Source organism: Peromyscus leucopus, chromosome 10 (genome assembly GCF_004664715.2).
Source record: "Peromyscus leucopus breed LL Stock chromosome 10, UCI_PerLeu_2.1, whole genome shotgun sequence".
Taxonomy (NCBI): Eukaryota; Metazoa; Chordata; class Mammalia; order Rodentia; family Cricetidae; genus Peromyscus; species Peromyscus leucopus.
Window position 1 is genome coordinate 26,628,557 of NC_051071.1, and position 24,864 is coordinate 26,653,420.

The following is a 24,864-nucleotide window of genomic DNA, read 5'->3' on the forward strand; positions in this document are numbered from 1 at the left end:
TCAAGCAATTTTTCTCTTTTATTTTTGTTAAATAAGACTCCAGAGAGTATAGTGCAAACACTCAGTAGAAAAGTTGCAGTTAAGAAATGTACATTCACATTAACATTTCAGTCCATTCACTTTTTAAATAAAAATAGGACAAATTATTCAATTACTTGTCTCAATTTAACAATCTTGAAAAAGACTGGAAGGTGCTCTACAGAGTTGACATAAAAATAGACCCGTATTGATTATACAAATCTATTGTGAGAGGTTACCCAGTGATAGTGAGTTATTGTGACTATAATCATTGCGTTCTCACAGCTACGGACGCATCTGGTAGGTTTACTGCGCGGGAGAAAATGCCCCCTTTGTCCATGCACCCTCCATCCCACTGAGGGACTCAAAGCCTTCTTGATAAACACAGGACACAGGTGCTTACATGCTTTTTTTTTTTTTTTTTCTTTTTTAAAGTAAGGAAATCCAGAAGTGGGCTTTGGGCTTATTTAAAAATCAAGATGGAATTACTGCTAAGACATAATGGCATTCCTATTTGTGCAAATTGGTGAGCAATCACCCTAGGTGAGAGGACGGTGGGAGAGGGAGCACGGGCTGAAGGGAGACAGTGGACAGTAAGTGCTGGAGCCACACCGGTTCCCCCAAACCTGGGGTCAGCTGGCAGAGGGGAACGAGGCGCTCCCAACAAGCAGTAGAGGTGACTGGAGGACAAGCCCAAGCCCATCCGTTCTTTTGGGCATGCTACATAATGTCAACTTCAAACTAAGGTGTACACAGTTAGGAATTTCAGGGCATGCAATTCCCAAGTGCACATGGCTTGCATATACTCAATTTTAACAGGGATGAAGGCAACTGAGCAGGCCTCTCCCCCAGGCATGTGTGCTCCTGGTGGCCAGCTGTGCCCACACTGCCAGTGGTGTATGCAAGGGATGCTGGGGGCTCCCTTGGGGTCCCCACAGGATGGGAACGGTCCCCTGAGACTTGTGCTTCATGGGCCTGGAGCCTGGGGCTGAGTGGAGGCTGCTGGTGGGAGGTGAGAAACAAGTTCTGGCTGCTGTCAAGCCCACTTCCCATGGCAGGGCCATGGGGGAGAGGGGCACCACCCACAGGCAGATAGAGTGGCCGGCAACTGTTGGCCTAAGATTTCTAGAATCAGTCTCTGAGAGCATCTCCACTGAAATGCTAATTCTCAGGAAGTGGAGGGAAATGTTTGGAAACCAATGTATCTGAAGTGGATGCTGCCTGGCATCAGTAGGTAAAGCTTAGAAGGCATGTGGGATCCCTGTACTTGAGAGGCTGACGTACTTCCTGTCATCCATCATAGTCCCTTCGATGCTTTCTATACAATCCTGGGGAACTTTGTCTAAACTTTCCTTTAATCCCTGGGAAGGCACCCTCACTGCTGTGGGCTGCCAGAAGCATATGCTAGAAATGGTTGTAGCGCACCGAAGGTCAGAGCTGTAACTGGAGCCAGGCTGGCTGTGTGAAGGGGGAAAGCCAGTGTGTGGTTTGGGCTCTACAGAAAAGAGTGTTTTAAGAAGATCCCACTGAACACGATGACAGTTTGTGTTTCAGAAAGTTTTAGAATCTCAAGGGCACGGCAAAACAGGGCCTGCTGAAGCTGGGTGTTCTAAGTTCTTGGTGGGTGTCTGTAACTTTAGAGGCGTGCAACTGATCTGAACGGAAACAGATGGCTCTAATTTAGCAACAAGAAGCCAAGGACTGCAGAAACAAACAGCACTTGGCCACATACTCCAAACATGGGATGTAAGCAAACCTTGCCCACAAGGGACCTGCCTCCATGAGGTGCCCTGCACCACGGTAGGCATTATGTACAGTCAATAGCATCAACAGCAACCCAGTCCTTACAGAATGCCATTTGCTTAGCAGAGACCCTAACCGGAAGAGAAAACACACAGGTCGGCCAGAACAGATGAGGCGTGGCCCCTCCCTCTCTGGGTTGCAGTCTCAGGACAACATGTATTTGAGTATTATACCACTTCCTCCACAGGCTGTTCACGGACGTGGATGCCCAGGAATTGTAAAGCTACATGGGAATACTAGCAATGAATGTTTCATCAATTTACCCTCATATCAACACCCCCCCCCCAAGATGTTAACTAATGGGACAATGATGACTGACCTCCCTGTGGTTGACTGTGGACTTAGCAAGTTAGTAGCATGCTGGAGAAAACTCAGTACATTCATTAGATTTTAAATGACTTAACACTTGTCAGGACAGAGGATGTGGCATGACAGTGGTCCATTTTCTGAATTTTAAGACAGTTTATGAACCACAACTCGCGCTAGCCTCCTGAGTCTTGTTCTTCCCACTGTACAAGGCAGATGGGTGGCAGCTGACAGACACACCAGGTGGAGGATGTGGCCTCCACAGCAGCTCTTATAACTTGGAGGGTAGGAAAGAGCTCATGTACCTGAGGTGGATGCCACTTTGCTCCTCCCTCAAGAGTTTCGATACACACTCACCCTGGCATCTCTGCACAGTACTCCACATGTACCCAAACCCTCAAACCAACAAGACAAAAGAAATAGGAGTAACAGATTGCCTCAATGCACCTGGGCCTGAATGCTATGATGGCAGTCTCTTTGCAAAAGAGAGTCAGCAGTCCTTACTGGACAGTAAGTAGCTCAGGGACAAGTGCCCATCCTCCACCCATCCCCCCCAATGGAGGGTGGGAATTGGCAGGTGCTGCCTTGGTTTATGGGATGCTAAGTGTCCCAAAGGATGGTCAGCTGACTGTATTCAAATTTAGTTTTGGTCCTGCTGTTAATCATCTTACTCCTAGGGAGAATTTATGTTGTATGAGACATGCACACACATGTTTACACATGTGCACAGGAGCATGCATTGATTTGAACTAAGTATGGCCCCGAGTGGAGTGGTTTGTTGTTTTTCAAGCTACTGGACAAATCTGGTCTGTGTGGAACAGAATGGATTAAAACAGTAAGAAAACTTAAAAAATCCAAACGTCTTAGTCTTTACATAACGATCTGTTGACTGGATAACCGTTTATAGTGACAGAATGTGGCACTTGAAGTTGGATCTGAAGTGTTTACCAAATGGACCCCAGAGTGACAAATCTCATACCCTATTATTGGACCTGCCTTTCCGAGGAGCGAGCACACAGGGCAGCTGGAGACCCCAGATATATCCAAAGTACCCCCCCCCCGATTCTTGGGGAGGCAGAACCTGAGGGTGCAGACACCTGCCTTGCCTGATTCTCTTGTGTCTGTGAGGTGGTGTTCACTGTGCACCTGACCCTGTGAGAGGAAACAGCCGCTACAGCCCATCACATCCTCCTTGCCTCCAGTCCCTAGAGCATCACAGACAGGCCCCAGGCAGGAGTACCCTGTGCGGCTGTCATCAGCCACCAGCAGGACTAGGCCACCCCACATCATCTACATGTGGACATCAAACTCCCCAGAATTCTCCATCCAGTGAGCAGCAGAAGCCTTCCTGAATGTGCCCTTTAGTTCTGTGCCCTCCCTACCCTCCAGGTGGAGCTCCTCTGACCAGGCCTCACACCCTCTGCCTTCCCCTAGGAAGGCTCCTGGGCTCTAGGCCCTGTGCCTCTGGGTCCACACTGGCCTCCTGTGGTACCAGTTGACCACACAGGCACCGAGAGTTGCTTAGGGCCAAAGAGAGCCTCCATTTCCACCATATTCATCCTGGCAGCTGTGAACATCCTAACACATTCCCTCTCTGGTGCCAAAGAGCTCAGAATGATTCATGAGCAAGATCGTTATCTAGGAGTCTCAGTTCCTGGATGGAAACCTCTTTCTGCCCGAAACACAGAGGTTAGCTTCCCCAGGTCAGCCGAGGGCGGCTCCGATTTTGCCTGTTGAACTCTGGGTCCCATCACACCAGCAAGCAGATCCCTGAATCTAAGTCCACCCAATGCAACTCCTCTAACGCCCAGCCTACACACACACACACACACACACACACACACACACAACTTTTAACCATCAACCTACCTCCAAGCCTATAGCTGTAAATGAAAATGAACTATTGGTTCAAACCCAAAATGGAAACCAAAAGCCAACCACAGTCAGAGAAGCAAGATGCTTCAGGGCCCACATAACATCCAAGCTGCTAGACTTGTTCTTTATTAATTTTACCAAGGCAAATAACTGGGAGAAGGGTTTGGGGTTTTTTTTGTTTTGTTTTGTGTATATGTGCATGTAAGAGCACTCTTTAAAAATTGAAGCCACTAAAAAGCATGAGCAAGTCAGTTTCTGGGGGTTACCTATATACAACCATTTAATAAAGTAATATATGAGCATCACTACTGCAGCCTCTCATGATGCTGATAGGTGAGCAATATATATAGAATGTTCGTTCCCTGCAACTGTTATGCTCCCTGTGGAAGGTACACACCTGCTCTGTAAACCCCCAACACCATCGACTGAACACTGTACAGTCCTGAGACTCGGAGAGTCCTAGAACCTACCTTGTTGAGAGTGGTGATGGCTGGGAGAATCAAATGAAACCTTCCCTGATTCCACAATCCAATCTGCTCCCCTCTTACCCAGCCCATTAAAGCAAGTCATTTACACAGCCTCTGTAGGTTGCTGTTAGGACGTGTTATGGCACAAGAGTCCTTCAGATTGCACTTAAATAAAATGTGAACTCTCTGAAGGCTGGCCACATCCACCAACTAAGCCCACAGTCTGAATCCTTTATGCTAGTCAGGGCTCCCTTCCTAGCCCTTTCCTGTTATAACCTCAGGAATCATCCTCTCCAACACAGAGCTCTTCTCCTACCAGGATGGCACCGATAAAAGTGAGATGTGCAACCTTGAATATGGCATCGTTTTCTTTGAATAGTATTCCATGAGTGCCTTGAAATGTTACCTTTTGATGCTCACACCACTGAAACAAACCATTACTATTTGATGCTCACACCACTGAAACAAACAACCATTACTACCCTCAGTCAGATGAAGCATCACGACTCAAGGATAGGTACAGATACAGGGTCGGATGGCTGCCCTAAGCTTTATTCCTTAGTGAGCAATAATGTAGGGCTCAGGACTGGTGGCTGGCTCAGTCTGCTCAGCTATCTGGGGGTACCAATCCAAGCTCCAGAAACCAAGAAGTTAGAGCTGGGCCTTCTGGGAGGGGTGGGGATCTGGAAGGACAGTCCTCTATAGCAAACTCATATGCATGGGTAGTTTCCGAAATATCCATCTGCTTGGGCCAGACTTGTCTCTACAGTATAGAGTTATGGTTATTGCTTCTATGACAGAAGGGGTCCGGAAGCCCTGGTGGCTTTGGAGTCCGAGAAACGAGTGGGTTGCTGGGTGTGGGGGGGACATACACCTGCAGGGATAGACGCTCCAGGAGTGGACCGTCCCAGGTTGGCACAGCCCATGGAAGCGTTTGGAAGCATTCTGGGGCTGTGTTCTACTCTACAATGTCAGGCACGGGAGGCATGCTAGGGTTGAGAAGGGAACACAAAGGGGTCATTTCCCCAGGGCCACAGCATCGCAAGCAAGGGCTGACGTGGGTGCCAGGCTTTTCCTCATTTTTGGTACAAGTGAACAGGAAGCACCTGTAACTGGTGCACTATTTACAGAGCATCTTAAAATAAATAATTTGGAGAGAATCCTACCCAAATGGCTCTAACATTTGTACATGAATATTGTACAAGATTAAAAATAAATAAGGCAATATAATACATTTTTATCACAAATAAAAAGAAAGTCATTTGTCGCCAAACCCGGAGGAGCATTATGGCTGCACGTGTGGTTCCTGACCTCACAAGAAGTAGGCGGGTTTGGAATTGCTGATGATGGAGATGTCGCCCCTGAAGAAGAGACCCAGCCAAGGCTCCTGTGTGGTCTGCTTTGGAACAGTTCTGTGCCCAGAGAAGGCAATGTCATCCTATACGGTTGCTTTCTCTGGCTCTGACCACACTGTGGGTGGCTCTGCCCAAGCACCCATGTGATCCCCATTTTGCACACTCCATGTGCGTGCAGCGCTACAGGCCCCGGCTGGCTCTGCTCCGAGTCTTAGAGGTCAGATCCAGGTGTCACCGGGCTCCTTCCTGATGGCTCTGATGGTCTGCCTGCTGCTTACTCAGGCGGGGGCCAATTTCAGTTCCCCGTGGGTTGTGGGAGTGACTGACATCCTGGCTTCTCTGCTGGCTGGAGCTGTGGTGCCCTCACAGGTCTCTTCAGTGTATGCTTCACACCTCTCCCAGCCTGTCCACCCTTCTGTTGACTTCTGAGAGGCCATGTGTCTGCACCAACCCCAATGGTGCGATCCAGGATCCGTTCTCATCCTTCAGCGGCCACCCCAAGTCCCCCCGTGAAGCTCCTTGGCCGACACACACAAGGCCCGGGGCTATCCTGTGGGCATCATCTTTGAGAACCATGCCTCCCTGCCTAACCCGGACAGCCCAGGCACGCAGGAGCTCTGGAGGCCCCGAAGCCACTCAGAGGAAACCCAGGCTGCACTAGAGGTTTTCTGCCATCCTTAGTGACCTAGAAGGCCAGGGACAGCACCACAGCCCACAGAGCCAGGGCTGCAACGTAACTCACTTGCTCTGGGTGCTCCTGTCTGAGCTGACTGCTTCAAATCTGGTCAAGACAAACCGACAGGTGAAAAAGTCCTAGTGAAAAAAGAAGCCCATGAGGAAAAGCTATTCGTCCCAAGGATAGGAAAACATGGGAGCGGGCAGGAGGCACAAAGAGTGAATATTTGTGTGCCCTCGCCAGGTTCCGGCTCAGATGAATCTGCCTCTCCTCAGAGCCACCCCCACCCCCACCCCACCCCCACCAGCCTGCAGCTTTCCTGGAAATGCAATCTCTGATGGAATTCTGGACCACGCGAGAAACCCCAAAGCTCTCCCCCTGCCCTCAGCCCTACTGGAGCCGGCATCCCCCCAGCACTGCTATATCAAAATGCCAAGCCACAGGAAGTAGACGTGACCACCGGAAGAGGCTGAAGCTCCTGGCTCTCCAGCTCCGAACGCCACAGTGGAGTGCGGGGGGGTCAGTCTGGCCCTGGCTCCGGGTTCTAGCCAGGACAGAATGACAGAAAGGCAGCAAACGATGGCCATACCACACTGCCTGCTATCATCAGAAAGGCAACAAAACAGGGTGGGGCACAGGTCAACATTCCTCTGCAGAAGGTGCCAGAGGGTACCTTTACCATCAACCACAAGCTCCAGCCCATAGAGAATATGCAGTCTTCCCAGCCGCCTCACCCCTACCCTGGGGCACCTGCAGTACAGCCTACAGTCTCAGGTACTTGGAGACTGTGCATGCAGCCTCCGCCTCTCTCCATCGCTTGACACATGCCACCTGAGTCTAGCCTCGCCTGAGTCTCCCAGGATGGGCGCTGGCTGACCTGTGAAACTACCCAGGCCCCAGCATGGCCACACACTTGAGCCAGAGCTGAGTTGGGAACCAGGGACCCCCACATCTGCACCCTGCCAGGGAAAGCTCTGCCCTAGTCGAAGAAGACAGGACCTTAGGCAGGGGGCAAGTCCTTGGGAGCAGTGAGGAGATGAACCTCTACAGCCGTGAGCAGGCAGGGCTTACGCCCACCTGCCCTGTTTCAAGCTGCCTCCCTTCCTGTGAGTGAGGCTGAGTATCTCCAGAAGCCAGGTTTCATCCAGCTATTCCGGGCCCATTGCTTCCCAGCAGCTCCTTCAGACTCCTGTTCCCCACACTCGCGGTTTTCATCTCAGCTGCAGTCGTGGGGAAACGCAGATGGGAGACTCCCTTCTTCACTCGGGAGCAGGGATACCACACCTAAGACTCAGGAACGCACACTCTGCCAACTCCGAAACCCCCAAGAGGAGGGGTGGTTATGTCAGAGAAATGATGTCTTCCAGCAAGGAAAGTGCTCGTGGGTGTAGGGGGCCAATCACTCAGCATAAATGAAGGCTTGGTTCTTGCGACACTTAACAGTGTCCAAGACACCCCGGGGAAGGCAAATCAGCACACACCCCTCTTCTCTGAATGTGCCGTGGTGGTAGCACGGGAGAAGAGGACTCGCTGTCACAGGAGTCAGAGACCAGCAGGCAGGTGGGGTTGGAAGAGAATGCACAGGCCAGGAGGATAGAAGTGGGGGGGGGCGCTGTGGGGCCCCCTGAGGATTCCAGAAGACCTGCCTCTGGCTGTTAGCAAAAGCCTACTCTTGAGGAAAGCCAACAACATCACTCTTCATGCAGTAAGAGGTGGCTTTTCAATTCTTCCTGTCCTGTCCTGTCCGAGACCTGACGAGCTCTAAGCTGTGCCCATGGTATAAACAACACAACTTTGATGGCCCTGCCCAGCGGGGCCAACTTCCCAGTCTGGTACTCGAATCTTCTAGCCAGGGTTTGAGCCACCCATAAGCCAGGGCCTACCAGGGCTGGAGCCACCCATGAGCCAGGCTGACTTGGGGCTCAGTCGTGGTGGGCTCCTCTGCCAGATGGACCTCCACAGCTTTTGCCATTGACCATGGAAGATACTCCCAAGGTCCCACCGATGCCAACACTAGCCAGGCATAACCAGGTCACTAGGAAGAGACAGGGCTCCATATGCCCCAAGTGGGTAGCTTGGGCACATCTCCCATTGGCCTCAGGCCACACCTAGACGATGCTTCTTCTCCAGCCCAGCCACTTAGCAACTGCTCCTCTGGCTGGTCTTGGCTGGAGCCATGATGGCGTGTGTCATCCTGGAGCATTCTTGCTATGCATGCATCTCCAGTGGCCCATGGGCTCCACTAGGCTTCCTTCCCTGCTGCTGTGGATGTCAGGAACTGACCAGCGGGGGCTGGGGGAAGCCCCGGCCTCATCGGGGGTCCAGCTCCAGGACCTAGTGGGGGCCGTCTGGGCTGGCCTCTCCCATAAGGACACATTCTCCGCTCCAAGCGGAAGGTCCTGCCGTGGGAACTGTTTCCATCAGTCCTGCCTTCTAGAAAGTACGTTAGCATCTCTCCCTTCCCCTTGACGCTGACTTTGCCTCTGCACACAAACTGGTATGAGCACCTCTTCAGCAACCGGTGGACCTCCTCAGTCACCTGCCAGTGGAAAGAAGTCAACAATCTTAAGTCACTCACAATGAGGGGTCCTCTGGAGGACAGGAGCTCCCCAGTGTACCTTCTACCCTGCACCCCACTCTCCATCCTGGCTGTTCAATCACAGCAGTACTTGGACAAAGCTACTCTGCATCTGGGCAAGTGGGAGCAACGGGGGCTAAGGACCCAGCAGGGCTTTGGGTGAGTCACTGTGGCCACTTTGTGCACTAGCCAGGGTCTATGTGTGACGAGCCCCAATGTTAAGGATAGAGGGGCAGAGGCAGGCTCTCTGGCTGGGGACTCCAGATAGCTCAGCAAAGTAGAGTCTGGTAGGTGCTTTTATCCCACTACTGGGACTGGCAGCCTTAGTTGTTGGGGTCTGCTGGGGTGTAGCTACTAAATGGGGCCTTTGGTAGGGGTCATTAGCACACAGAGGGCAAAGCTAGGAGAAAATGGCCATCTCTTAGCTCTCTTTTCTCAGGCTTCAGACCCGTGTCCTGCCCCCAATAATCCCTGCCTCCCCAAACCAAAGAAAAGATAAAGGATGAGATACACCTGATCCTGGGCATTGCCCTAAGCCCGTACACAAGGCCTCTCTACCTCCTTGTCTCCTCCTATTTTATGTTCAAACAATGAAATTGTCTCCAGCTACCTTTTCACACTTTGGCAGAACTGGGGAGGGTGGTCCTCCCCATTGAATTGAGCACTAGTGTAAGAGATACCAACTATGAGCCTTTTCTATCAAATACTAGAAAATGTATGTTTAGGACAAAAAATTCAAACCTTTTTGTCTCCTCTACCTCGTCAGAGTTTTATGCAAATATTTTAATCCTCAATCCCTGCAAAACATTTGTCTACACAAAGACTGACTGCCGTCTCCAGTAATTTGATGGCCTAGAGTAGTGGACCCTTTCCCTTCCTCCTTTATTTCCCGTGAGCCATTTTTTTTCTTTTCAGACTAATCAAACAGACTGTGCGGTTCGACCCCAGCCAACGGGGAAAAGACACAGTCACTACCTGAGTTAGAATACAACCCAAATGCACTTCTTGTCTCAGTGTTTGCTCTTTTGAATGCACCTTTTGATCAAGAGTAAAGTTTGCCTTGTCCAGATACTTCAGTTGGAATGGTGGTCTCTTTATTTGCAACCCTGAACTTACATCTGACTCTAGGATGCCTAGAAGAGGGAAGGAAGACTGAGGCATTGGGTGTCACAGGGAGACCTTTGAAGAAGGCCATGTGGGAAGCCATACTTGGGGCAGGGGAACTGGGCCACAGTCGAGCTCAGAGCAGATTCTAGTAAGAGATGCAACGTTGACTTCAGGCAACAGCCCAGCTGGATACAGGGTGGGCTCTGTGATAGTAGATATTGGTTGTCAACTGTGATGATTGATACTGGTTGTCAACTGTGATGGTTGATATTGGTTATCAACTGATGGTTGCCAACTGTGATGGCTGATATTGGTTGTCAACTGTGATGGTTGGTATTGGTTATCACAAACTGTGATGGTTGTCAACTGTCATAGTTGATATTGGTTGTCAACTCTCATGGTTGATCTTGGTTGTCAACTGCTAAATCAGGAAATCACCTAAAAGGCAAGCTAGTGGGAACACCTATAAGGGATTTCCTTAACCAGGTTATGTGAAGGGGAAAGACCCACCCTAAATGTGAGTGACAGGTCCAGTGGCAGACAGACAGACAGAAGACGGTTTGAGGGGAAGAGCTTTGCTTTTCCTGCTTGCTTTTGTGTTGCCCTCCCATGTCACCAAAAGGGTCATCTACCCTAACTGCATCTTGCTGTGAGACCATCTGCCCTATTGCTGCTGCTGCCATTGCTAACATTAGAATGCAGCTTCTTTGACCTTCCAGTGTGGAATGAAGACTGGTAGCTCTCCAGCAACCTTCCAGGCCAGCAGCAGCAGCCCGGGACTACTGAGAAATCCAGCCTCAAGACTCTGAGCTTCTCCAATGTGAAGACAGACATTGTTGGACTACCCAGACCATGTAGTATTAAAAAAAATCTAATCGAACCCCCTTTAACATATATTTATCCTACCAGTTCTGTCCCTCTAGAGAATCCTAATAGGTTGCTTTTATTCAGACATTTTACCATACCAACAGGAAATGAAACTAAGACAGAAGTCCGTATTAAGAAGTATGCTGTTGCTGCGATAAACCTGTGTGGTTCTTAAGCTGTTGGGATGTTACACACAGCTGGAATATGTAAGAGTTTAAAACTCTGGGCTAGAGAAGCCGTTGAATATTGGAAGCAGAGCTTAATGGGCCATTTCTTTGGTATTTGGTAAACAGGAATGCTGAAAGAAATAAGGAGCATGGAGGCCAGGTTCATGGTGTTTCAGGGGGTATCAAGGACTCCATCAGGCACTGGGCTAACAACCATCTGTGTATTTTGGCCAAAAATCTGCCTCCATTCTGTTGTGTCCTGAGAACCTGAGTGAAGCAGAATTTAAAAATAATGGGCTGATTCACTTGGCAGGGGAAATTTAAGGAGATGAGGGCATTTAGCCTGGTGTGGAGAAAGCAGCTGTGATTATTAAAGAGATCAGCAGGACTGAAGAGAAGCCATCTACAATGCTCTGCAATGGCAGTGGCGGCCGGAGGGCAAAACTTTACCCATTATTTTGTAAAAATCCCAACTTATTTAAACGAAAAGGAAGCCTAGCTAATGGTGTTCTCTGTTCCTTGAACACAAACCACCTGAATGAATGCTTCTCTAGGGTCAGGTGAAACAGAGATAGCTGGTCCAAGGAGTCTGGGCTCCATCCTGAGAGAGTGGCAGAGAGAGCTTGGCAGGGTCATCTATGTGTGCTGGTTTTAAAGGCATAGAGGATGAAAGACTGGGGGAGTCTGGAGTACAGTCAAAGCCTGGCAACATGAGGCAGGGTCGGAGTCCCTGCATAGAGGTCCCAAGAGGCTACTGTGCACTCCGGGAAGCTGTTAAGGTGAGGTCTCAATTGCAATGGAGACCCTGGATCTTAGAGAAGCCAAGGTGGGACATCCAGCAAGGAGGGCTGTGGGCAAGGAGGGCTGGCTAAACTGTGACTATGTGCAGAGCTACAGGGGGAGGTCTACCCACACATTTAGGGGCCCAGCTGATTACATTATGAACCTTAAATACTCAATATAGGATTTAGCGTTGGCCCTGCTGGATTTTGGTTTTGCTTTGGAACAACTATTTCTTGCTATACCCTGCTTCTTCCATTTTCGAAGAGGCATGTTTACTCTGTGTCAGTACATGCTGGAAGGGTGTAACTTTTGAAATGTGATATTTGGACTTTTACACTGTTGTTGCCACTAATGACTATGGAAGACTTTTATTTTGGCTGGAATACATTTTAACATGGTCTTGCGCCTATGGGACCAAGGAGTGGAAGGCTGTGGCTCAGAAAGGATTTGTGTTTGAGCCTCGAGTTGACAAGGGATGCCAGTAGTGTGACGTTTAGTATGGTCAACTGGACAGAGTCTAGAATCCTTGGGAAGAGGGTCTCTGGGAATTGCCTGTGGGAGATTAATTGAGGATGTTAATTGATATGGGAAGACCCATCTTAATTGTAGGTGGGGCCTGGGCTGTGTACGCGGAGAAATAGAGCCGAGCCCCAGCATGCATACACCATTGCTCTTTGGACTGCAGACACGCAGTGCCATCAAGTTCCTGCTGGCCTGACTTCTGTCCTGATGGGCTGTACCTAGAACAGCCTTGAGCTAAGAGAAACCCTTTTTCTAGTGAGTCGCTTTTGCTAGGACATCTTGCTACAGTAACAAAAGGGGGAAGCCTCCCTTGGCAATGACTGGTCCAGGGAAGGCTGGAGGGGAGTGTAAGCATACTCTCCGAGGTGACAGCAGACTCCATGTCCTAGACAGGACAGCAGTGGTAGCTGTACCACTATGAGGATGCTCCTCGGCACACAAAGTTATGCCTGTCAATGCTGAAGACAGTGCATTTTATGTGTATTTTACCACAATAAAAGAAATCTGAAAAAAAAATCAAAAGACATGTCGTCAATGCAAAAAATGCAGAGCTGCTAAGGGGCACTGGAACTTGGTGCTGGAACTAGAAGCTGGGTCACATGCTTGTACCTCAGGGTGCTGTGGGATGATGGAAACTTTGTGGTAAGCTGAAGGATCAATGCCCAGTAGGACACAAACCGTAACTACAGAGTCAGAAAACCCTCTCTGTAACAGTGGCCTTGTCACAGCAGGGGACCTGCACTGCCTCTCAAGTGTCCTGGGTTCAGTGTCTGCTTCCTACAGGTCCTGAAACCAGGAAGAATGCACCAGAATAATAAGAATGTCCCTCCAAAACCCTGGAAGGCTGCAGTTTTTGGTAAGCGGCAAGAGGCCAAGGCACCATTTATAGGTTTATAGGTTGCTTTATGCAACCAAACAGAGCTACATCTAAATGGCAGGTCTCCTGTTATTCTAAGGGGAAATACTAAAAGCTGGACTATCCCCACAGTGATGAGGATCATAAGCCCACCTTTCAGTGGCTCCTAGAAGATATCATAGCCACTGAGTCTTGTCCTGAGTGAAGCTCCTCAGACAAGGGCGTGTTCACCATCCTCCTCTTCAAACATAGGAGAAACATCTCTTCCCTCCTATGCTCCTACAGCAGCTGAATAGTGACCCTGGTTGTTTGTTTGTTTGTTGCTTTTGAAACAGCATCTTACAATATAGCACTGGCTGTCCAGGAACTCCCTCTGTAGACCAAGCTGGCCTTGAACTCACAGAGATCCATCTACCTCTGCCTCCCGAGTGCTGGGATTAAGGTGTGTACCACCAAGCCCAACTGTGACCATGATTTTGAAACAAGGGAGAGCACTTTAGGGATACTGGACGTTTGCATTGCAAAGTGGCCATAAACCTCCAGTTAACTGTAGCCCAAAGGAGACTGGGAGAAGGGAGGTCTGGGATATAAAGTTGGGGGGGGGGTAAGCCAGACTGTCAGGCTACTTAGTGCCCCCTGATTTACTGGGATCCTCACGTTTACATCTGCTCACTCAGGAGTGGCTGCATAGAAAAATCAAACAGCAAAAGCAATCAGTCAGGCTTAACAGTGTCGTCCAGGTCCCCAGCAGACACCAGGATTCTCAGCTTGATCTGCCCTGCCACTCACTGGCCACAGACCCCAGGATCCTTGATGCCTCAATGTCCTTACCAGCTGAATGGGTCCCCGTGTCTTTGAGATTTCTGGATGATTTACCTGGATTCTGCCCTGGACCCCAGTGCTGTCCATCCGACTGGCCACATTGACTGTGTTTCCCCAGATGTCGTACTGGGGCCTGCGAGCGCCGATCACTCCAGCCACCACAGGGCCAACGTTGATGCCTGGAAAATAGCCACAGAATGGCCTGTGGGCAGCCGGAAGAGTGTCATCGGGCAGCCTGGGCACTGATGCTGTTCCTTGTGAAAAGGCATGCCCTTCAGTCTCGGTTTGAGGGCCACAGAGAGCCAGCCTCCTTTCTAAAGGGGACCTCCAGCCTAACACATGTGGTAGCAATCCAAACCAGTCCAAACCAGTCCAGACTTCCCCAGGTAGGCCAAAGGGCTGCCCACCCAGCATCTGCTACCATACCAACAGCAGCACTGGCCATCAAAGCAGTTCCTAATCCCAAGGAAAAGCCCCAGCCTGAAGTAGTAAAATTGACGCTAAAAAGGCTTTAACTAATAAACTTACTTAGAAGGTGAGTAGTGTGCGAACTGGCTTGTTAGAAACTCCAGGAAGAGATGTTGGTACCTCAGTTGCCGCTTAGAGTTGCTGAGAAAATTTCTGGTCAGGTTTGCTCACCAAGATTGACCTCTAATTAGGCTCCATCCCCATAACAGAAGGAGACAACCCAGCCATTAGGCCCATCCCCATATCAAAGAGCATGCCTCTAAGGGCAGCTCAAGGGTGCAGAGTCTGGGGTCACAACCACATTTAAGCCCTGGTGTTCCATTAAATCCCCTGTGATGATCTTATCAAGAAAAGCCTAACTCTGCCAAGTGGGCAAGATGAACCAGGGTAACTATTTGAAAAGAACAACACTGGTATAGTTAAGAAAGAATTCTGGCCGGGCAGTGGTGGCGCACGCCTTTAATCCCAGCACTCGGGAGGCAGAGGCAGGTGGATCTCTGTGAGTTCGAGGCCAGCCTGGGCTACCAAGTGAGTTCCAGGAAAGGCGCAAAGCTACACAGAGAAACCCTGCCTCGAAAAACCAAAAAAAAAAAAGAAATGCACAAGCCTAAGGTCTATGTAAGCTAGGGGAAAAAATCTTCTATTCCTCACTAGCTCCTCTTTGGGCATTAGCCAGAGCTAGACACATGTTATCATCAAAGATCTTTCTCCTCCTTCTTCTTCCTGTGTGGAGTGGATTCTCACTAGAAGGACATATTTCGCCATCACTGCCACTTTGTACCTTGTGCAGAGTCCTGCTCTGGAGCTACCAGGAAGCCTGGCTTTTATGTCACAGTGTGCCTTACCTCCAGGTACATCTCCTCTGTCCCCGAACATAGTAGTAGCTTCCTAGGATATTGCTCAGAGTAGGGGCCCTAGCACCAAGTACAAATTCAGATGTCCAGAGAGGAGGTCATGAACCCCATCTCTTTCCACAGGTCAGGGTCCAGTTGGCCTCAAGGACCTGCACGGCTCCACAGCATCTCCTCTGGTCCAGGTACACTGAAGTCAGAGTTACCATTTGTGAGAACTCTGGCAAAGTGCTCACCTTCTCTGGGTGGGTTTCTTTCCCTGTAAATGCTCTGTGCCATCCCGGCCTGGCCTGGCCTTAGTGGGACATCTGGTGTACTCTCGTGACAGCCTGCAGGTAGCTACCCCTGCCACTGCCTGGTCTGCATGGATGCCACTTCCTGCCTGTCTATCTGGGTGTGTGAGGCAATGTTTCTGAACTTCCTCTGAAGTCACCACAGGCACAAGCCTGGTGGCCCTGGAGGACAACCCTGGGCCACTTCTCAAATGGCTGATAGGATTCTAGGAGCTACCTTTGTGAATCTCGGCCACCTATACCCAGGTAGGGGAACCAGGGTAGGGGCTGACCAGCTTGGAAGTAGAGCCATAAGGGACTATCATCCAATCTCCCTGTGGGACCAACCCAGGGGCCAGGGCCGGGACAGAGGAATTTCCAACATATCCAGTCTGTACCTTGTCATATTAGCATTTGCACTGAGCCTGAGGCCCGGGAGGAGACTGGTCCCAGGAAAAGCCAGGGCTGCTCTGCCCGTGTCCTCAGGGGACACCTTGTTGAAACAGCTTACTTCTAAGGTCACTGACACACCACCTGCTGTGAAGCCAGTCACCTCCCATCACCCTTGCGCCCAAGCACAATCAAGCGCCATTTTTAGGGCTACTGGACGTTTGCATTGCAAAGTGGCCATAGACCTCCAGTTCACTGTAGACCAAACAAGACAGGGAGGAGGGAGGTCTGGGATATAAAGAGAGAGAGAGAGGTAAGAAGAGAAATTATCTAACTCTAACTTAACTGGATTCTAGATGAGCAAGAGTTTTTCTGACAGTCTACATCTCAGGTGAGAGCTGAATTTCTTTCTGATTTTTAGATGTATTTCTTTTATGTGTATGGGTGCTCTTATCTGCATGTACGCCTGCCCGTCAGAAGAGGGCATCAGATCCTACTATAGATGGTTGTGAGCCACCACGTATTGCTGTGAATCAAACTCTGAACCTCTGGAAGAGCAGCCAGCGCTCTTAACCACTGAGCCATCTTCCAGCCCCCAAAGCCAAATTACTAACAGGGTTTGGTAAACAGGAGAAAAGGCCCTGGGTACCAAACAGTTTCCCCTCTTAAGTTACAGCCGAGGAAGGAACTGCCGGGGCCCTGCTGCTGGCTCCCTTCCAAAACCTGTTTTCAAAGGGACCTGCATGCCTTAGCTAGTGACCAGGGTGGTGATGGAGGGGCCTGTGCCCAGGTGACGAAGAATACTGAGTGACTGCGGCAGTGAATGAAGAGGCTTACTGCGTCTCTTGAGCTGCATAACGAGTCCTTACTCCTAAATCCCTTTCTACAGCAGTGCGCTTCCACAAGCCCCCTTCAGAGACAATGCTGTCCCCATGTGCTCCTGACCAGCGCGGCCCCTCGCTTGTGATGCCACAGGCCTACACTGACTCTGCTCCCAGCATCTCCCATCAGTGACAGAGACGAGTCCAGAGTCACCTACCGACTCGGAGAACAAAGTCGTTGTAGGACTGGTAGTTGATCTCATCCAGGACATCAAACATATCGATGGCAAAGTCTGCCAGCGTGCTCAGGTGGGAAGAGATGGACTTCTTAGCCTAGGCACGAAGAGACAGAAGTGTGTGGGGTGAGTGCCAACACAGGAGGGCATCGGGGACCACCTGGACAGGTCCTGGGGCTGGGACTTAATTCCTACAAAACACAGCAGCCCTGGAAATAGCAAGTGCTCTTGGTACCTGGCTGGGAACACACTGATTCTCTTATTCTACAGGTAGAGAGCTCAGGATAGTGCCCAAACTATGGCTTCTGCCAGACCCAGGCAGAAACCACCCAACGCCATGCTAGTCCAGACCACGCCTCTCTGGAGGTATAGGGAACAGCTCCTGGGACCGGGGTGTTAGGTGCCCAGATGCTTATTTGGACAGTGCTATCAATACATGTTGCAGACAAGCCAAACAAAGACCTTAGATATACGTCGGCGAGGAGCGCCAATTCCCTTCCTGGAGACTGAAACTGCATATGTGTGAGTGTGCCTGGGCAACCAAGTCCCTTTCATTTGTAAAACAGTGATGGCCACAAAGGTTTCTAAATTGTATTTATCCAGGAGACTTATTGTCTTCAGTATCAGGGAACTAATGTTCTTAAAACAACATTGAACAGGCTTTATTTTATTTTATTTTATTTATTTATTTATTTGTTTGTTTGTTTGTTTGTTCTGTTTTTTGAGACAGGGTTTCCCTGTGTAGCTTTTTGTGCCTTTCCTGAAACTTGCTTTGTAGACCAGGCTGGCCTCAAACTCACAGAGATCCGCCTGCCTCTGCCTCCCGAGTGCTGGGATTAAAGGCGTGCATCACCACTGCCTGGCAAACAGGCTTTATTTTTTAAAGAACTTTAATTTATATGCAACTGAGCAGATGACAGAGTCTCCATGTAGTGACCTCCTCTGCACACAACTGAATAGTGCTAAATTCTTGCATCCCAGCGGCACATCATTTGCTACAGTCAGTAAGCCAATACTGGCATATTATCGCCAACCTACAGCTACAGTCAACATTAGAGCTCACCCTTGATAGTGGATATTCTGCAGGTTTGACGAAGGTATACTGTCACGCATCCACCAGTACAGTGTCACACAATAGCTTCCCTGCCCTAACACCCCTCTGTGCTCTGCTGGGCCATTCCTCCTTCCACCCCATATCCAGAAGCCACTAATTCTGCCTCTGTAGTTTCGCCTCTTTCAGACAGTGCCACACGGTACCTTAAGGTCACACGGTGTCTCTTTGTCATCTGCATACTTCTATTTAATTTTACGGAAGTGTCAGAATTTCTTTATCTATTCACCTCATGAAGGGAATTTTGCTTGCTTCCAGTTTTTGAATGATGATGGGTAAAGCTGCCATGACTATTTATGTACAGGCGTCTGCGTGGATGTAAGTTTGCATCTCATTTTGGTAAGTACCAAGGACTGCAATTGTGGGGGTATGTGGGTAGTGGTAATGGTCTAATTGACTTTGTAAGAAGCTGCCGAACGGTCTCCACATAGGCCACAACATTCTGCCTTCCCACCAGTAAGGAACAAGAGTTCCTGCTGTCCCTCATCCTTCCCAGTACTTGGTGGTACCAGAGTTCTGGACTTAGGCTGTTCCAATAGGTCAGTGTAGTTCTACGCCAAAGCTTTCATCTCTTCCCTAAGAACGTAGGATACAGGCCTTCTTTTTATGTGCTTCCTTGCCTCTGTGGATCTTCACTGGTGAGACACCTATCCAGATTGCCCACTTTTTAACTAGGTTGGCATTTTTCCTATTTATTAATCTTATTTTTTTAATTTTAAATATCAGATAGGTGGCTTGAAAATCTTCTCCCAGGGCTGGAAAGATGGCTCAGTGGTTAAGAGCATTGATTTCTCCTCCAGAGGTCCTGAGTTCAATTCCCAGCACCCACATGGTGGCTCACTGCCATTTGTAATGGGATCAGATTCCTTATTCTGGTGTATATATAAAATATAACAATAAATAAAATTTTTAAAAAAAAAGAAAAGAAAATCTTCTCCCAGCCTGCAGACTGACTGTTCATTCTCAACAATACTGCTTACAGAGTAGGAACTTTTCATTTAATGAAGTTTAACTAACCCTTTCTTTCAGAGATCATGCTTTGGGTGTTATATCTAAAAAGAACCATCCAAAGTCAAGACCATCTAGATTTTCTCCCATGCTATTGTCCAGAAATTTTATAGATTTTTTTTTAATTTACATTTAGGTTAATCACTGGACTCAAATTAATCTTATGAAAAGTAGAACATCTTTACCTTAGTTGTATTTTTGCATATGAATATGCAATTGTTATATTAAAAATAGAGACCAACTAAGCATAGTTATATGTGTCTCCTTCTGGGCACTCTATCCTGCTCCACTAATCAGTTTGAAATATCCCCCAGTACACTACACCGTCATGATGGCTGTAGCTTTCTAGTTAGTTCTCCAGTACTGTCTTGGTGCTTCTGGATCCTTTGTTTTTCAGTATAAATTTTTTAAGTTCAGTTTGTCAATGTCATGAGGTATCCTGATACAATTTTGATTGAGACTGGATGAATTTCATTAATCAAATTTATAAGCACTGATATCTTGACAGCAGTCATCCTTCCCATGAAGGGACACAGAATAGTCTGCCTTATAAAGATCTTGCAAATACCATGCTATATTTATACCCAGAATTATATTTGACTGCTAATATAAACGGTGTCGTGTTTGTAATTTCAAATACCAAGTGTCCATTGCTACCACACAGGACTGACTTTTACATCTGAACCCTGCACCCTGCAGTCTTCCTATGCTCATTCATTAGTTCATTAATTACAAGAGTGTCACTCGCCCATCCCCCCACCCCACCCATCATTGGTTCTTTCAGGTTTTCTACATACATAAAATCATGTCATCTGCAAACAAAGATAGTTTTCTGTCTTCCTTCAAAGTACATAGGTGTTTTATCTCCTTTTCTTGTCTTGTGGCCTTAGCTAGAACTTCCAGAACCCTGCTAAATATTAGTGGTGGGAGAACGGGGTATAGTGGTGTACACTACAGTCCCAGATGTCAGGAGCTGGAGGAAGGAGGATTGGGATTCTTTGCCAACTTGGGCTACATGATGGTTCAAGTCCGAACTAGACTAGTTAGCACAATCCTGACTTTAAAAATTAATGATAATACTAATACCAATGCTGGTGAGAAGGGTATCCTTGCAATGCTTCTGATCTTGGGCTGGGGAGTTTTTCTCCATTAGATATAATGTTAAGATGTGGGGTTTTATGTATGCTGTTTATGCAGCTAGAAGTTTCCTTTTTTTCTGAGTTTAATAACTTTTATTCAGGAACGGGTGTTGAAGCAAATGGATTTTTTTTTTTTGCATCAATTTTTAGGATCATATGTTGACAGGGTGAATTTCAGAAATTCATTTTGGAATGTTACACCAGTCTTATATATCTGGAATAAATCCATGGCCCTTGTGTAGAATTCATTTTACTTACTATTTGACTCGGTTTGATAACGTCTGATGAGGAATTTATGCATTTACATTTATGAGAAATAAATACTGATCTGTGGTTTTCCTTTCTTGTGATGTCTTTGTCTAGCTTTGGTGTGAGGATGTGACCTGGGATGAGTCAGGAAGCCTTCCCCCTGCTTCTGTCCTTTGGAAGCGACCAGAGGTGACTAGCATCCTTCACATGGCCTGCTGACTGTGCTCTGGGAGACTGTAATCACTGAACCAACCTCCTTGGTAGCTGCAGACAGACCCACTTCATTCTCACGTTTCCACTTTGTGGGGAAAAGTTTCCAGCATTCCAAGGCTGGGAGCTAAGGGAGGTAACTGGGAAGGAGGGCTTAAGGTTGAGGGCTTTCCTAAAGCTGGGTATCTAGAAGGAACTGGCTAATGGCAAGATAGCCTAGGATCTTCTCCCCTAATCCAACACAGAGAAACCAACCCCAGTATGGGGACTTGCCCAGGGTGCCAGAAACATCTGTAATACAACTAGGCCCAGGCCTGAGCAAGTGGCCTGGGAATTACTTACCCTGGTTCCTGCTGTGGGCGCCAGCCCCACGGCAGCCATATAGGTACTCCCAATGGTCTTAATCTTCTCCAGGTCCTTGTAAAAGTCCTTGTCCATGAGCTTTGATTAAAATACAAAACTGTTAAACATCACAGAACACTGGAGAGTGGTCATATAGTCATCATCCACTAGGGGGCAGCAGAGGAGGTGGCCATCAAATAGTAGCACAGCAGCTCCTCTGGTCCGTTTTGTGTCACGCAGTACTTATGAAAGAGGTATCAAGGAAGCATAGGACAATCTACGTCCCTGAAGCCAACCTCATAGTCACTGGGGAGAAGAGGATCTTCAGTGCTGGGGAAGGCACAGAGCCTGGTTGGGGAAGGGCCTAGAAGTTCCCACCTGTACACCCGGAGTGGAAGCTGCCCAGCCCTGGTCCCTATCTTAGAGTCCATATGTTCTGTCTTAACTGTCACAGCTGTCCTGGACCCTAATGGAGACACAGCAGACTCAAGCAGGATTTGGGTCCAAGAGGAATCATCCCTGCTACCCTGCAAGGAGATGCTGCTGCATGGCCTCACCTCATCGAAGTCGGCAATGATCTCATTGAGGAGCCGTAGACACTCAACCCCCATGTTGTTGCCGTCCAGCTCGATGTAGAAGTCATTGAAGTTGGGGATGGAGGCGAACATGACGCCCACTTGGGAGTAGGACTGGTAATAGAGGTCCTGCAAAGGTCAAAGGGGTCAGCCCCACCATGCCATGCGAGGTATGGCCAAGCAACAGGAGCAGCATTTGGAAGGGGGGGGGCGAGCCCGGCCATAGGGGCACAGTTGGTTCTACAGAGAAGGAAGAAACACTGGAGACTCCAGGTCGTTCACTGCACTGCATGGGCAAGTCCTGAGCGGTCAGCTTTGTCCTTGAGCCTAGTGAGGTGAGGGAATAGCAGGTAATGGGGGGGGGGGGGTTCATGGCTCTAAAGGTCAGCTGAGGGCACAGAAACACCAGCAGTTGCTTCCGGCCGGCCAGGCAGGCAGATTAAGGCTGAACCTCCAGGCTTTGTTCCTGCCCCTAGAACCTTAAAAGCCAGCCTGGGTTTCTTTACTTATGAGCTTGGCCTTTGTGAGCATCTCCCTTGTGCTACGCTGGCGGCTGCAGTAACTGCTGCAGGCAAGGCTGTGAGAAGCTCTCACCAGACATGCCCTGCAGACAAGGGAAGGAAAACCTCCAGATGTTTCAAGCAGACATAACAGATAGCTACACACACAAGCACGTTCTGCTTTTTCAGTACATGCTATCCCCAAATTAGGGAAGCGGCTGGAAACGATCCAAACTTGAAAAAGAGGTTTTCCTCTCCGAATTTGGTTCACTGAAGGCCACTTTCCTCCTCTGGTGTGTGACGAACACTACACCCAGCCCACACTTGAAGGGAAAGTAAGTGGCAGAAATGCACACCTGTCAACCTAAGCTCCCCAGAGTTGCCTGGTGGCCCAGAACCTATCCATTTCCGGGGGGACTGGCAGGGAGACCAGGCAGGGAACTGAGCAGTTAAATCAGGGGATTCTGAAGGTCAAAGAGGTCTCCAGTTGCAGAGGAAGCAGAGGGCCAGGAGTGGGCCATGCTGAGCCAGCCTTCCAGCTGCAGACCGGGAAGTCCTGTCACCCAGCAGGCCCCTCGAGACCCTTCCACTCACCATGTTCCGGGGATTGGACATGAGGAAGTGCTGTGCGACGTGGGCGGGCAGGAGGTTGAAGAGGATCCTCTTGTTGTCCAGCTTTACTCTCTCCATGTCATCCCGCTCCTCTTCAGCCTGGGGGTCACGGGGTCATGAATCCCAAGCATGCACGATGTCCTCACCCTCCCACCATGACACCTCCATATAGGAAAGACTGGGGGTGATAAATTGAGGTGATAAAGGATTTACCAATAAGCTTGCTTAGGAAATATTAAGTTAAACAAAGTGGACTTTAGCTGAAGGAGCGCTGCCTCTAATTTACCCGGAAAATAAAGAGCACTCTGCACAGACTTGTTAGAACTGTAGGAGATATTGTGTACCTCTAACATCGCTGAACTTCAGGCTTGCTGGGAACATGTTCCTGCTAAGATTTGTTCACCAGGATTACTGCCAATTAGGTCCTATTTCCATATCAAAGAACATGCCTATATCTTGGTTCTCTCACTAAGAAGAGCGTAATTCTGCCAGATAGGATGACCCAGGTAACAACTACTGGAAAAGAACAATGTTGATCTACATTAAAAATTACTGTGACAAAATCATTATGTAAAAATCTCCAATTTGTCCTAATTGTCTAGACTTGAAGTTTTCTGTCTCTGTTTAGTTGCCCCAAGTATAACTTTATATGTGGAATGTTGATGCTTATGGCCTATATAAACTTTCTGTTAAAAGTTTCTGTTCATGGCTGGTTTCTCTTTGTGCATTAACCAGAACAGGATGCACGCTAGAGTAAAGGGATTTTTCCTTGTTCCCCAAGTGTCTACAGTAAATTCTCATGGTGGGGGGGAGGGAGAATGCTGCTTCAATCTCACTAATCACCCATGCAGGGCTCTAGATATATGGGTGGTCCACATGAATACTCTTCATCTTTCACACCAGACACACGGACCAGAGCCTTAACGCAGGATTAAAGGATTCTCTGTCCCCTCGCTGTAACTTTCAGTGGTTGACAATGGCTCTCCCATTTTCAGGGTCTACTCCCCAAATCCCATTCCTGTCTCTTGAACACCTCTTGACAACTTATGTACCCACTAGAGACTGCACCAGCCCCAAGGCAGGCCTCTAGTCTGCCTCGCCCAGAAGACTCGGCACCAGGTGGCTGAGACCTACCTCCCCAGGACACCAGATTACCCGCCAGAGCTTCTGTGGCCTCCACAAGAACTCACATCCCACTAGCACTGGGACAGGAATGTTTTGAGAATTGGTCTGGGGTGGATCCAGTGCATCCCAGTGAGTGCATGTTCTCTGAACCAGAAACAGGGGATGAAGCACTAAGGACTACAGCCAGTCATAGTCTGTTCATCATGAACTGTGGCTCTACAGAGCTAGGGAAAAAAAAAAGGTCAAGGATGGTCCTATGCATGGGCCACCATGAGGTTCCAGGGATGCTATCAGTGGGGGCCAGTGGCCCATAGTATGCTGAAGTTTTCAGAGAGGGAAGTTGTATATCTCTGCTACAAAACCTGACTCTCTAAAGGATTTGGCTTGAGAAGTAGTCTATGTATGTGTGTTAGCATTTATGAACATTAAACTCTTGGTATAGTAGAAATGCCACCGCAGTGCCTTTGATGTTTGGGGCCTGCCATGGAAGCCATCCAGGGGCCACTCCCATGTGGTAGAGTCAGTGATGTACAGGGCAGGACAGGCACACTTCTGTGCTATAGCATCTTTTCATCTATCTTTAGAACCACTGTTCCTAGGGCTGTGTTTGTCAAAAGCTTTGGGGAAGGCTACTCTACTTTCCCTAGAATTGACTTTACCGGTTACATGCTGCTAGATTTCCTGTTGTGACACTACCAGTCAACCCAAGAAGTAGTGATTTCAAGGAGCAATGTGAGGAAGGTTTGAGCCAAA

At 48.7% G+C, this 24,864-nt stretch overlaps 1 protein-coding gene across 1 annotated transcript in view; it reads right to left on the reverse strand.

Moving 5' to 3' along the window:
* Positions 1 to 24,864, reverse strand: part of Adcy1 (adenylate cyclase 1) — a 128,280-nt gene continuing 103,416 nt past the window's right edge. The window contains exons 15-20 of the mRNA XM_028870541.2: positions 22,969 to 23,085; positions 21,857 to 22,003; positions 21,300 to 21,398; positions 17,223 to 17,337; positions 14,257 to 14,381; positions 1 to 9,039 (exon numbers count right to left, since the gene is read on the reverse strand). Of these exons, the coding sequence (XP_028726374.1) occupies positions 8,743 to 9,039; positions 14,257 to 14,381; positions 17,223 to 17,337; positions 21,300 to 21,398; positions 21,857 to 22,003; positions 22,969 to 23,085 (900 nt within the window). The 3' untranslated portion in view covers positions 1 to 8,742. The remainder of the gene's footprint in view (positions 9,040 to 14,256; positions 14,382 to 17,222; positions 17,338 to 21,299; positions 21,399 to 21,856; positions 22,004 to 22,968; positions 23,086 to 24,864) is intronic.